The 12,257-nt window shown below is 38.1% G+C and overlaps 1 protein-coding gene across 1 annotated transcript; it reads right to left on the reverse strand.

Annotated features, from left to right (window-relative positions):
- Positions 1–763: 763 nt before the first annotated feature.
- Positions 764–10,326, reverse strand: LOC140926997 (uncharacterized). The gene is made up of 10 exons (XM_073376666.1): positions 10,139–10,326; positions 9,348–9,443; positions 7,970–8,117; positions 7,603–7,645; positions 5,713–5,938; positions 4,292–4,443; positions 2,030–2,119; positions 1,802–1,860; positions 1,034–1,162; positions 764–879 (listed from the first exon to the last, which is right to left on the reverse strand). The coding sequence occupies exons 1-10, from the start codon at positions 10,171–10,173 to the stop codon at positions 814–816; spliced, it is 1,044 nt and encodes a 347-aa protein (XP_073232767.1). The 5' UTR covers positions 10,174–10,326; the 3' UTR covers positions 764–813.
- Between the last annotated feature and the right edge of the window lie 1,931 nt (positions 10,327–12,257).

Here is a 12,257-nt window from a genome sequence, read left to right on the forward strand (position 1 = left end):
CCGACTGCTCCTGGGATTAAATTACTACGACCGAATTATAAAATTCAGAATTAGAAAGAGGAATTGGACGTCTTGTGTACACCTCCATAAAACGTCGCATTATGCGTATGAAAGATGTAGATGAAGTGCATAGGGAAGTTTCAGTTTTTGTACAAGATGTAACTTGGAGAAATAATTCAATCTTGTAGCCTGTAAAAACAGTCGTCTCTTCACGCTCCTTAGCGCTAGGGTAATGTTATCAGCGTTGGAAGCGAAAAGAGGACATCTGTAGTAAAAAAGATCATGTGAGCTATCATCATCATTACCATCGTCTTCATTTCATCGCTTACGAATCGAGTTATTTAGCGAATATCATTTGTAGTAGCTGCCCAAACAAGAAGAAAGATTTTTCGTCCAGCGGAGTAGAAATGGACTGTGTCGAATATAACTTCAATGAAACTTGCAGTTGTTTAATTTTTCATGGTTTTCACTGAAAATTCCTACCCTGGGTGGCAGAGGCTTTTCATGCGCGGTTTCCGGATTTGGTCAAGTCTATAGTGACCACTCGTACCCAGGGTAAACAATTCCAAGCAAAAGGCATCAACACATCATGCAACAGTTCCACTTAAGCTTGCGAAGGAACGTGTAACCCAAGAACAACTGTATGGGAGGGTATTTCTTCGCACACTCGGAAAAAGTCTGTAGTACAAATGTGTCACATGACACATCAGCCACAAGGAAGCCAAAATTGGAAAAAAAGTGGTACTGCTAATAAACAAATACATTTAATCTAAAACTCGAGTTTATTTGATTTTTCAGATTAAAAAGCAGAAATTAACAGAGAATGTCAACTTCCAAGTCATTGGATTCCTCCTCATTTCTTGAGCTCAGTGAAATTACCTGAAAAAAGAATTAAAAAAATTAAATCAGTTTTGAGAGTGAAGTGAAGTCATTTTTAATGGTTCCAGAACTATAACACTCACGATAGGGTATCTTAAAAAAAAGCTTTTCTGCTGACCAGATGATTATTTTTCAATGGATGTCATTGTCTTACCTCTTCATTCTCAAAAAGGCCACTTCTTTGTTCTTTCATCATTTGCCGATGGACCCGCTTAAGCAAGCTTTTACGTTTTGATGATTTTCTTGAAATTCTTTTCATGCTTAGAGTTCCCCTTGGTTTCCTCTGTCAGTAAAACAAACTCACAGTTGGTAACATAGCAGTACATGAGTGTACATTAGCGCCACTCACCCCTGACAACAGGTTCAGTGGAGAAGGGAAGTGGGAAGCTAGGATAATGGGAAGCTGCAAGAGGTAAGGGAGTGGGTGAAAGGAGTGTCATCAACAACTTACACCCATAGATTTCGCTAAGAGGTGGCTGCCGGCAAAATTTCACTATCTGAAAGAGAGTTTACCAAATCACAATATTCTAAAAAGAAGACATGGGGTAATTTTTAAGGTGCAGTTACACTGCAAGCAAAAAAGCCAGCTTGACTAATAAAAAGGTGTGCTAAACTTTTCCAAAGTTACAATCCTGCCCTCCAGTAATTCAATAATTAAATATTGTTGATAAGATTATTACTACTATTATCAATATTAATACAGTGAAACCTCATGACAAAACCTTGTTATAGCTAACACATTTTGCCAGTCCCTAATTGCCCCTTCGTTATTTTGAGGTTGTTATCTTGCTGTATTCAATTTTCTTGTAAACCCTCCCTGTGAGGCTGGCAATGACATTGCTTTATCACAATCAAAATAAATAAGTTTGTGTACAGTTAACATCATTTATGACTACAGAAGCAGTAGCTATCTCTCTCTTACCTTGGAATGTTTTCTATGAGAAAAACTGGAATTCTGTCCACACGTTTCTGATTGTGAATCTGAAAGAAATGAATAAAAAAACTGTAATCATATAATTTTTAATTAACAGACAAAACCATAGACACCTCAGGGGACACTGTGTTCATGTTCATTTTACAAGTTCTACTATAATTCAGAAAAAAAAAAACAAATTTGAAGCCATAATGTGGTCTGTGCAAATAAGATTACCTAAGCAAAGAAGACAAGAATCTCTGGAAAGATGCTCTGAAATATAGTCACGTATTCTACTGAATTTTGCATCATCAAACGCATCTAAGTCTGAAAAATAAAAAAAAGTATTGACAAGATTAGGGAAAATGTTGATACCTTTAACAAATTTCTGTAATTTGCTAGCATTTCTTCAAGCAGTAGGTTTTTACAACCACACAAAACTTAAACCATACACAAATGAACAGAATACCCCCTTCCTCTTGATAAGCTTCAAGCCTGGCATGGTCTTGTTTAGTCTCATGCACAGCACGCATTGCAGTAAAAACCTGCATATAAGAACCCAAGTTATGCTAAGAAGGTTCTTACAAAAATGGTGCCAACTGGAAAATTAGGCTGCTCAGGTTCTTAAACAGGTTCCTGTTTTTAAAAATAAATAAGGTGTTTGCCATTGTTACGTGTGGCCGATTTTGGCCCGATTTTTGGTATTGCATGCATAATATATTGTAAAAATCCCTTTAACCCAAGCATTGTTAAAGCAATTTATGAAGTTTATACAAAGCCACGCACGTTAAGCAGAACAAAAGCTGTAGACATTAAAACATGGTACTCAGTGTTGCAGCTGGGTCAAACATGGTACTTGTGTATTCAGTGCTTGACGAAATTTCTCAAAAAAAAACCTGTTTCAAAATTGTAGGCTAAAATAGGTTCTAATGTGAAAGAGGTCTAAATGGACAATCTTAGCCTAACAGGTTCTCCTGCGCAGGTTTTTACTGTATTTGGGTCACTGAGGCAGGTTTTGAAGTGTGAATGTGAAGGGCAAGTAGCTAGTGTGAGAAAGGAAACTTAGCCGACCACACTTTGAGTATTACAACTATAAGGTTGTGCTTTAAGAAAAAATGTTGGAATCCAGACAGCTTTAAAAATTAATCCCTGGTGACCAGGATTTAAAGGTACGCTAGGTTTACCGTTACAAAATGTTTCTGGAAATTCTGGTTGGAAACTAGACATTTTTAACAGGAACACTGCATACTTCAAAGGTCATTTCACTGGAAAATTTCCCAGAGCAACAGATTGTCTGAAAAGGTATAGTCCTGTTTTTCTGATTGGAATGATTTAAATAAAGAGAAACCAGTGTTCCATTTCTTCAATCTTTCTTTGATACCAGTATCAGGCTTTCACAGCTATTTTCCATTAAATGGCACTGATTATTTCATGCGAATGAGTCCTGAGTTGTGTTTACCATTTGCACCTGGTTTGGCCAAGGTAAGAGATAGAAAGCTGCCACAAAAGTGTAGCCCTGAGTTGGTTAAAATCAGCTAATTGAAAATTCAACCCCCCAGGGTACTCCTAAAAATTCTTGGTTGGGTGTGCCACCCAATTGTCCAAATGCTAACAATCATTCAGCCAAAAAAGTGTCATTTTCCACGCCCGTTTTCAGACCCGGAAGAAGTAAAAAATACAGAATGCATGTTTACATAGACAGAAATTATGTCACCAATACTTAGATTGGAATGCCAAGGAAAAGATTTCTTAAATTCCTCATCAAATTCGCATATTACTCTTTCCTTCTTCTTAATTTTCTGTATTAGTTAGGAATTGAATTAGTAGTTACCTCAAAAACCATACCCACTTACAGAACAAAATGGGCAAAGTCTATACCAGTTTCCAGATCAAAACATCACAAAAACCATACCCTTTGGCACAGCACATACCTACCGTATTTATTCGATTAACCGCCCTGGGCGCTTATTAAATTTTTGGACCTTGAGAGTGGGTGCTTATTCGAGGTGGGCACTTATTCGAGGCTGGGCACTTATTAAATTTTCACCGTTTTCAGCAAGTATAGTATGTTTATTTTGCAACAAAACAATAAATGGTAATAACGAAACGCGAAGATGTAACAAAGCAAGGTTTCTGTAAACTACCCCTCCTTGAAGAAAACTCCGTCTTTGGGGAAGTCTCTTTATATTGGTACTTATTCAATTTCAATCTCATTGTCACCCAAGTGGGTGGGGATGGGCGCTTATTAACTTTTTCTGCCTTTAGGATGGGCGCTTATTCGAGGTGGGCACTAATTTGAGGTTGGGCATTTATTCAAATAAATACTGTATATGGCTTATATAACGGAGTACCCACCACCACCACCCACCACTCCTGGGATTCAACCCCAGTGGTAGGGACTGCCACATGATACTGTAAGCATCTCATGTTAGGATAAGCAAACAAGTATGACAAACATAATAAATCATTACTTTAAAAAAATTAATAATACAATTGTACCTATTTCAAATTCTGTGTCTGTTGGCAGAACTGTTGCCTCAGGGTTTATAATTCTAATGATGTCCATTTGCTCTCTAAGTCCCATTGTTACTGAAGCAACTCTTGTTAGCAATTCAACTGCCTCAACTTGGTCATCTGACGTCATTTTATTCCTATAAAGAACAGTTTTTAGTTCATCCTCAAAGTAATTTATACTGTAACAACAACATACACAAAATTTTTGACTAACATTAATGCCAGAGTGGCTTCGTTCAGCATCTGACTCATGTATACCATTGGTTTACTAGGAGGCAGTGTGGCCGAGTGCTCAGCATGTCCAACTTGCAATCCAGCAGTTCTGGGTTCGAGTCCCGTTCTGGTCACTTGTTGGATTTGTTCTCAGTCATAATCTTTGCCCACGCTTGTAAATAGTAAGTTAATTAAAACACAGGTAAATGAAGTTTCAACCAAAGATAAAATTGACATACAATAAACACAACATTAACTACATGTACCAAAAGAGAAATAAAATACTATAAAAATTCGGAGGTAAAATAAAATAAAATAATAAACAAAACGAAATAAAGAAAGAAATGATATTGCAGTAGATAAGGCTATTGTGCATGAATATTTAAGTTGACTACCTAATGCCAATTAAACATTTTTTAGGGTGGAGTAATTTCCTTCCTCTTTAACCTCGTGCTGTTAAATAATGTTGGACAAAGCTCATAGCAAGCAAGCTTATGGAAAAAGAAACTTGCTTGGGATTTAACATCCATTCATTTACCTCTAATTACATTGTGAAACTGTATATTATCACACAGCCACTCTCAAGCCAATCAGAGGACACAAAGCTGTTTACTATTTTATTCCAGTTAAAAATTTGATTTTCCCCATCCCCTTATTTATGTAACACAAATTGACCTTAGACACTAAAGCCTGGTCCTCACTAGCTATGCCAGTATAAGTATACATATGCATTGTTTGTATGCTTAGCATAGTCCTCACTAGTGATGTAAGCATAATTATTAGATTATGTGCTAGTGAGAACAGATTTGACCTAAGCATAAGCATGAACATAACAATACCAAAACCTGTGTTTTTTTCTTATACTTTTGCTTACATCATGGCCTGCCTCACATACAACTTATTAACCTTAATAACTCTGCTAGAGTATTTCCTCTGTTTGAGGGTGGGGGGATAAAGAGGGCTGGGGGGTTTTTTTGGCTTCCAGGCAGTTTTTGTGGACCTCTCTAGACAATTTTGCCTACCTGTGTAAGTTGCTATAATAAAAACACCTATATATAGTTTTTAAAACATGATGGTGAAAAAGTGGTAAATACAAAAACAGTGAGTGTTGCCTACATCTGGGCAAAGTCTACTTATTCCGATCCCTTTTGTTTTTAGGAATCTAGTTTTTTTTTCATGTGACACACACTTACCAACTTGCACCAAAGTCCATTGAGTTCTGTAACTTTTGACAGGGACAGGTAAATTCATTTTTTAACTTTGAACTTGAGTTCTTGTTATTCTTGAATTTGTTCCTTCTTAATATTTCATCCACTAATGAACTTGAAGACCTTTTAGTGCAATTATTTCCTTTCTTCTCGGCACTTTTTCTTGAACATTTTCTCCAGCTGAGGTTGCTGCTATCAATAGCACTTAATTCTATGGATAAAAAAAAAAACCATTGAAACAGGTTAAAAAAATAATGCATGATTCACACCAGGCACCATTAATTTGTTTACCATAATTTTCAGTTAATGAATGTGGAAGTAGGAAATTTTATTTTTATTTGAATTCCAAAAGAAAAATCAGGAGCTATGTGGAGGAGGGGCTGGGGGTCTTCCCCATTTCTCCTTGCTCCTCGCCGCCATGGGTGTTGCTCCTGCTGAACATTTTAAGTGGTGAGGAGTGGGGAGAAACAGCTGTTTTCGCAGGCTATGGCATTGCAATCTTCGCCTAATATTAAAATGATCAAAAGCATATGGAGCCAGCTCAAAAGTCAGAGTTTTCCCAGCTTGGGTTGAAGCAGACACAAAAACATCTCTCCCTGACAGATAACACAGATACAGCTGTATATGCTTGGATTGTTTTCCTGAGACAATCAGAATATCCACTGGCGTCGAGAGAATCATATAACACTTTTCTAATCAACCCAATGTTCATTTCGATGTCCTTACTTGTGAGCGACAACTTTATCCCCAAGGGTTCTGAGGAGCTACTTTGATTGGTCTAAGAGCAGCAACCCATTTTTGGGTTGCTAAAACTGGCAACAATCAAGTATGAAAAGTCCTTCATTCCGCACCATATTAAACCGGATGTCTAGACTGTGGCAGGGCAAGCTCAGTCAATAGAGTGCTCAACTGTAGAGTGGGATGTTGCAGGTTCAAATAACAATAGTAGATAGCGACAAAATAGGGACAAAAGTAGTTGACATACTTGTCTACAACTCACCAAATTCTACAACACAACAATTTCATTCATTTTTTATTTCAGTCCGTTTAAACGGCCTAAATCCCCCCACCCCCAAATCAATATTGTATGTAATGAAAGTAAAGGTTGAGGGTCTAAAACACAACATTGATTTTCGGGCCAGGGGGTGGCGGTACACAGGGGGAGGGGATAGATAGAACCACTATACAAAAAAGGGCTACTTTATAGAAGTGCGTTAACACTTTTGTCCCTCAATGAAGATCCATTAAAAAGGACATAAAGACTCCTTGCATCAACCCCTTCCTCTCATCTACTTCCTTACACACTTCAAACCAGGAGCCCCTGCACTTGAAAGACTGCTGTATGGGCCTCAAAAATTGATTGAGTTCCATTCAAGTGTTCTTTCTGCAGCTGCTTAAGTTGCTTACTTAGTTCCAATAATCTTTCATGTGTTCAGGGTTGTCACTAAGATTTCAAGTTGGTGGGTAAATACAACAAGTAGGCGGGGAATCAAAAGGCTAGGGATTTCTTTTGGTTCTATTTTTCTTCTATTTTCCAATAAAAGTAGCCTAGGGCCACTCTATTAGTAGCCGGAGAAAATCCCCAGCCCCCGGCTCTTAATGACAACCTTGTGTGTTAGATTTTTAGACTATCAAAATAATAATTCGAGTTTGATTGGAAAAAAGGAATGAAAAGCTTAGTGTTGATTGGAGGGATGGCTTTCCCTACAAAGCTCTCTAAAATTGTAGATTTTCAAAAGTGCCAGCTTTAAGGCAAAAAAGCTCAAACAGACCAATGTTTGAATGGTCTTTACTGTGACCAGCTTAATTTTTCAATCATTTCAGGTATTTGCTATCAGATCAAGATATAAGAATACTCAACCATATTATTTATACCTCTGCATTTTCTCTCCAATTCAGCAATGTTTAAATATGAACCCTGGAAAACAAGATAAAAAAAAGAACTTTACAAAAAACGTACTGTAGAACTGCTACACTGTAACTTGTCATGATAAAAATGGGTAGAGGGATGTGACATGTTACTTTAATCTTAATAAACTACTACTCAATCAAAGTTGAAAACAAATGTTAGGCAATCATTAATTATTATGAAATAAAGTAAATAATATTATTGTTAATTATGAAGTGAACTATGTAAATCAATGAACTTAGAGTGAGACAAGAAAAGTCATGTTTTCATCCATTTCATGTTTTTTATAAACAAAAGTTTACAAATACAAGGTTGAAATACTGCTTGGCTTACAGGAAAATGTGAAGTTTTGAAGCTTTCATCCTCAATGTCAATAAATCCATCATCAGAATTATATTCTGAAGCATTGACAGACGATGCAGCAGAAGTTGATTCTCTGTACCAGTAGTTTCCATCATCCTTACAGTCTACTTCTTGGCCACTACAGAACAACAACAGCAAAAAGTTCAAAGAAAATTCCAAGAATAAAATTAACAAACGTGCTTAACAAAACTAAATAATATAATCATTGGCTCAGGAATGTTCCACAGGGAGCAGGGACCAGCAACTTTATAGCCTGCGAGCAAGCTCTCCGGGCCACTCTGGTGGCAAGGTGTAAAAATGCAGTAGAGCTTGCAACTACGTCACCGGAATTTGAATTCCACCTCCAGTTCTCCTGTGGCTCCCAGTCAACTGAGCTGTCAGATTTCCGCCAATTAGCACAAAGTGGAAACAACCGCGAAAGTAAACAAACATTGAAAAACACAAGCCAAGGGTAATGACATCATTGCTAATGTCATCTCCACCAATCAGCATTTTGCATTGACTTTGTCGATGCAGATATTCAAATTCTAGAGACGTAGTTGCAAGCTCTCCTTCCTTTCCCCACCCCACCGCCACAGCACCCCAGAGAGCTTGCTCACAGGCTAGCAACTTTATTCAAAACATGGTAGTCTTGCCTCATGGAAAGAAGCAACAGGGGAGAGTGTGTGCATACACAGTATCTGCAGTATGCTCATTGACTCCTGTTAGATACTGGTGGAATGCTACGCCCAAGCCAGAATTACTCACTTGCTGAAGATCATAGCTGTTGCTGAAAATATGAATTTGCCTTGCCTTTTAAATGTTTTTGCCAAACTCATGATAAACCTGTCTTTTTAACATTTCTCTGCATATCAGTTTATTCATCAGTCTTGACTCAATTTAAAAAAAAGGAAAATCATAATGTTCTGTTTTATGGACTAGTTTTTTTGGGGGGGAACTCAAATCGGTGGTTGCCAGCAGCGAACTAAACTATTTTAAGTAATAGAGGCCTTTAAGATTCGAAAACAAGGATGACTATAAAGAAGAGACTTGACTTTTAAAGTTTTGTCATATTTTCTCCAAAAATATACACTAACAAAAGCTTCACTGTACTTTTTTCCACCAGAAAAGTGAGCACAGTTATTGTAATTGAAGGAGGTGTAGCCCTCTCCCGATTACAAAAATGATAAAGCTTCTAATATTCAATAACTAGGACATTCTTGCAGTATAATGATGATGCCTTTTACATTTTCCCACTAAAATGAAGCTAATTCGTGCACATGATGATGAGTATTGTCAAAATCTTTTCCTCATAGTTATCCTTGTCTTAGAATCTAAAAGTCTCTATAAATATGTTGTGATTACTAACCACTCAACTTCGGCAGCTACATCAGCCTCAAAAAAAGATGGAGAAAAGTCATCAAAGAAGGAATCTCTGCTAAATGGAGGGGGTGCCCCCCAGAGTCTGCAAACAGAAAAATAGGATCAGACAGAGTGTACCACAATTTTCCACTGGGTGAGAATAAAATTATTTCAAAATAAATTTTCACCCAACCAGTAGTGAACTAATTGTGTTTCATTCGCAGGCCCGGTACTGGTCTTGTAATTTAATGTTTGAAGGCATATACATGTATGTTTAGAGGGTGCAAGGCATTGAATTATTCCACGAAACAAACTTGAGAGGAAAAAAGGCTTAATCACCTTTGAGTTGCCTCAAAACTTCCTTTAAATGGAAGAATGAAGTTTATATACATTATGCTATGAAAGTATTTGCTCCTGATCTCTGTTTATCATGATCATTGAGAGGTTCTGACAGCGTGAAAAATATTTAAGTGACGTGTGATAAACTGTTTTGTTAGGTTAAGGTAAGTCTTACTGAAAAATTTCTAATGTATAAAAGGAAGCTCTCTCACAGAAATAAAAACACGATGAGACCAAACGAAAACCAATAAAGGTTTTATCGTCGATAAATGACCCAATGTTACCATTCGCTCTCCATATCATTTACATGATAATTCTAGAGATGAAGAATATTAAGCGGAGTACGTCTGGCTGCTAGTTAAAATCAAGGAAGGGAAAATCTATGTAACACGTAAGCTTTATGCTTTACGATGTATCCCATTATAACAGCGTCCATAGCGATTTTTCAACGAAGCTCACCTCATTTCGCCGGTGTCGTCAGGAACTGCTAGCATCCTAGACACACGTCCCGAAACATTGTCTTTCACACGCGATCTTTAAACTCGAAATTTAACAGCAAAATATCGTCAAAAATTCATTTTCTTTCTCCTGAACTTTATAAGAACAATGCATTCCGGTGAAATAGTGCCAAGTTTTCACTCTGCCTTCGTCTCGCACAGCCCACGTGGCTCTAGCCAATCAGAAAGCGCGTTTTTCGCCATGTGGGTATCCCTCTTACGCAATTCGGATTTGCCATATTTGGCATGTTCCGGAAGTTCAAGCATTTCCTGGTCTGCTAACCTGAGATCAGGCGTTATTATTTTTTTTTTTGCTTCTTTGCTTCAGGCTACTGGTCTGCCAGCACACTCTCGAGGGGGGCGGGGGGAAAGTTTTCGTCCTTACCCCGGCCCGAGAGGAGGTACCGACGTGAAGTTTGGGGTGATGGTGCGCCGCCAAGGCATACAGCTTTGTCTGGGTGCCCTGTGTCTGTGCTGTCTTGTTGTCCTTGTTCTTAAATTCAAACAGTGAAAATAAAGCAAGACAGTACATATGCAGGTATGAGGTTAATCAAAAATAAATCACAAACAGCGGGCCGGTGATGTGATAGACAAGGTGAACTTTTTTAGTGATCAAAAGTGACCGTTATACAGAGGCAATGCCCCCGTCAAAATTGCACCGACAAGCTGCAGAGGCCACAGGCCATCCAATACCATCCGCTCTGTTTTGAGTTCTTTCGGTTGAAAATATGAGAGACTTTGTATGAAAAATATATTACTGAGATCTGCGCGCGCTAAATAACGCTAAACCTTACTTTTTCTTAAATGAAATGAATAAAAAAGACTTACCTGCAATGTATTCCACTGCGCTTTGATGTCTGTTTGTCGTTTTACTGGGTTTTTTGGCGTTATTGCGTAACCACTGTTACTCCTTTCATAGAACGAAAAACTTCGTTAGTTTGGGCCGCCTGTGCAGAGGCTTATGATGAAGAAACTGAAACTATTTATACAAAAACTGACAAGGGGTCTGGAAATTAGAAAAAAGAATTTTCTTATATAAGGCAGTTCATCAGCTTTTAAAATACTTCTTACACATGATTTTTTTCTCGTATGATACAAATTAGGGCACCCTATCTAAGGATCGCATACGGCATAGCTTGCGTGGCAGGCGATTGAAAGGAAAGAGGAAGTTAGGGAATTTCAGTTTACGTTTATCTACAATCTTGGACAAAATAAATGAAAAACCAAGACCCCCTCTCTCCCCCCCCCCCCCCCGCCAAATTAAGGATGGGAAAATGGCGCGTTTTTGCCCTTCGCGCGGCTTCATCCTTGATTTAGGGGGATGGGGTTTGCTGTTCCATTTTATTTTTTCCAAGATTATAGCACTCCGCCGCCGCCATCTCCTTCGGACGCCGCGTTTTAGAGTACATGCAAGCCTATAGAAACAAGGCCGATAGAAAAAATTTCGTCGATTTAGTGGCCTATATAGTTAATTAATGGAGGCGTGACCACAAAAGTCCTAGTTTTCCAATCCTTGGAATAAGGTACGTTAGTAATGTAAAAGGACTGAGTGGAGTGCAAGTCAGGGAGTAATGGGGCGAGTTACGAACCCGAAGTCCTATTATCAATTAATTGTGTCAGTAACAAAATGCGAGAATCTCAGTCTTGGAATATTTGTTAACGTAACCTGAGATCAGGCTCTGTTTCCTTTTTGCTTTGTAAATAACATTCCGGCGGGCAAGGCGAAACGAAAAGAATTTTATCGCGACAACGTAAGAGAAAATGTATGAGAACTGCTAAAATTGGGCCTGATCTCAGGTTATTATTAATGTAAATAAAAGTCACTGGACCAGTTAGTTTCATCCATTTTTCTTTTCCAGTTGAAGCTGGACGGCTTACCTCCTTGCTTTTCAAGACATCTTTGCCACTTCGTGGTCACTTTTTTTCATTGACTTTGATTGGTTATCATTTGCTATGTAGTTAAATTTCATTGGCAACTGGCATTCGCTTCTTGATTTTCATTGGTTCTTTAACTGTCCGATTACATGCTCCTCAACCTCGTCCCCAGGGCGCTTTTCCTTGCTTTTCCCCGGCTTTGGAGG

Source organism: Porites lutea, chromosome 2 (assembly GCF_958299795.1).
Source record: "Porites lutea chromosome 2, jaPorLute2.1, whole genome shotgun sequence".
Lineage (NCBI taxonomy): Eukaryota > Metazoa > Cnidaria > Anthozoa > Scleractinia > Poritidae > Porites > Porites lutea.

Excerpts from the sequence above, each read along its gene's own strand:
- LOC140926997 (XM_073376666.1), bottom strand. The coding sequence starts at position 10,173 with ATGCTAGCAGTTCCTGACGACACCGGCGAAATGAG. Across the intron at positions 8,118-9,347 it reads GTAGCTGCCGAAGTTGAGTG|TGGCCAAGAAGTAGACTGTA; the intron begins GTTAGTAATCAC and ends GTTGTTCTGTAG. Across the intron at positions 4,444-5,712 it reads ATGGACTTTGGTGCAAGTTG|GAATAAAATGACGTCAGATG; the intron begins GTAAGTGTGTGT and ends TGTTCTTTATAG.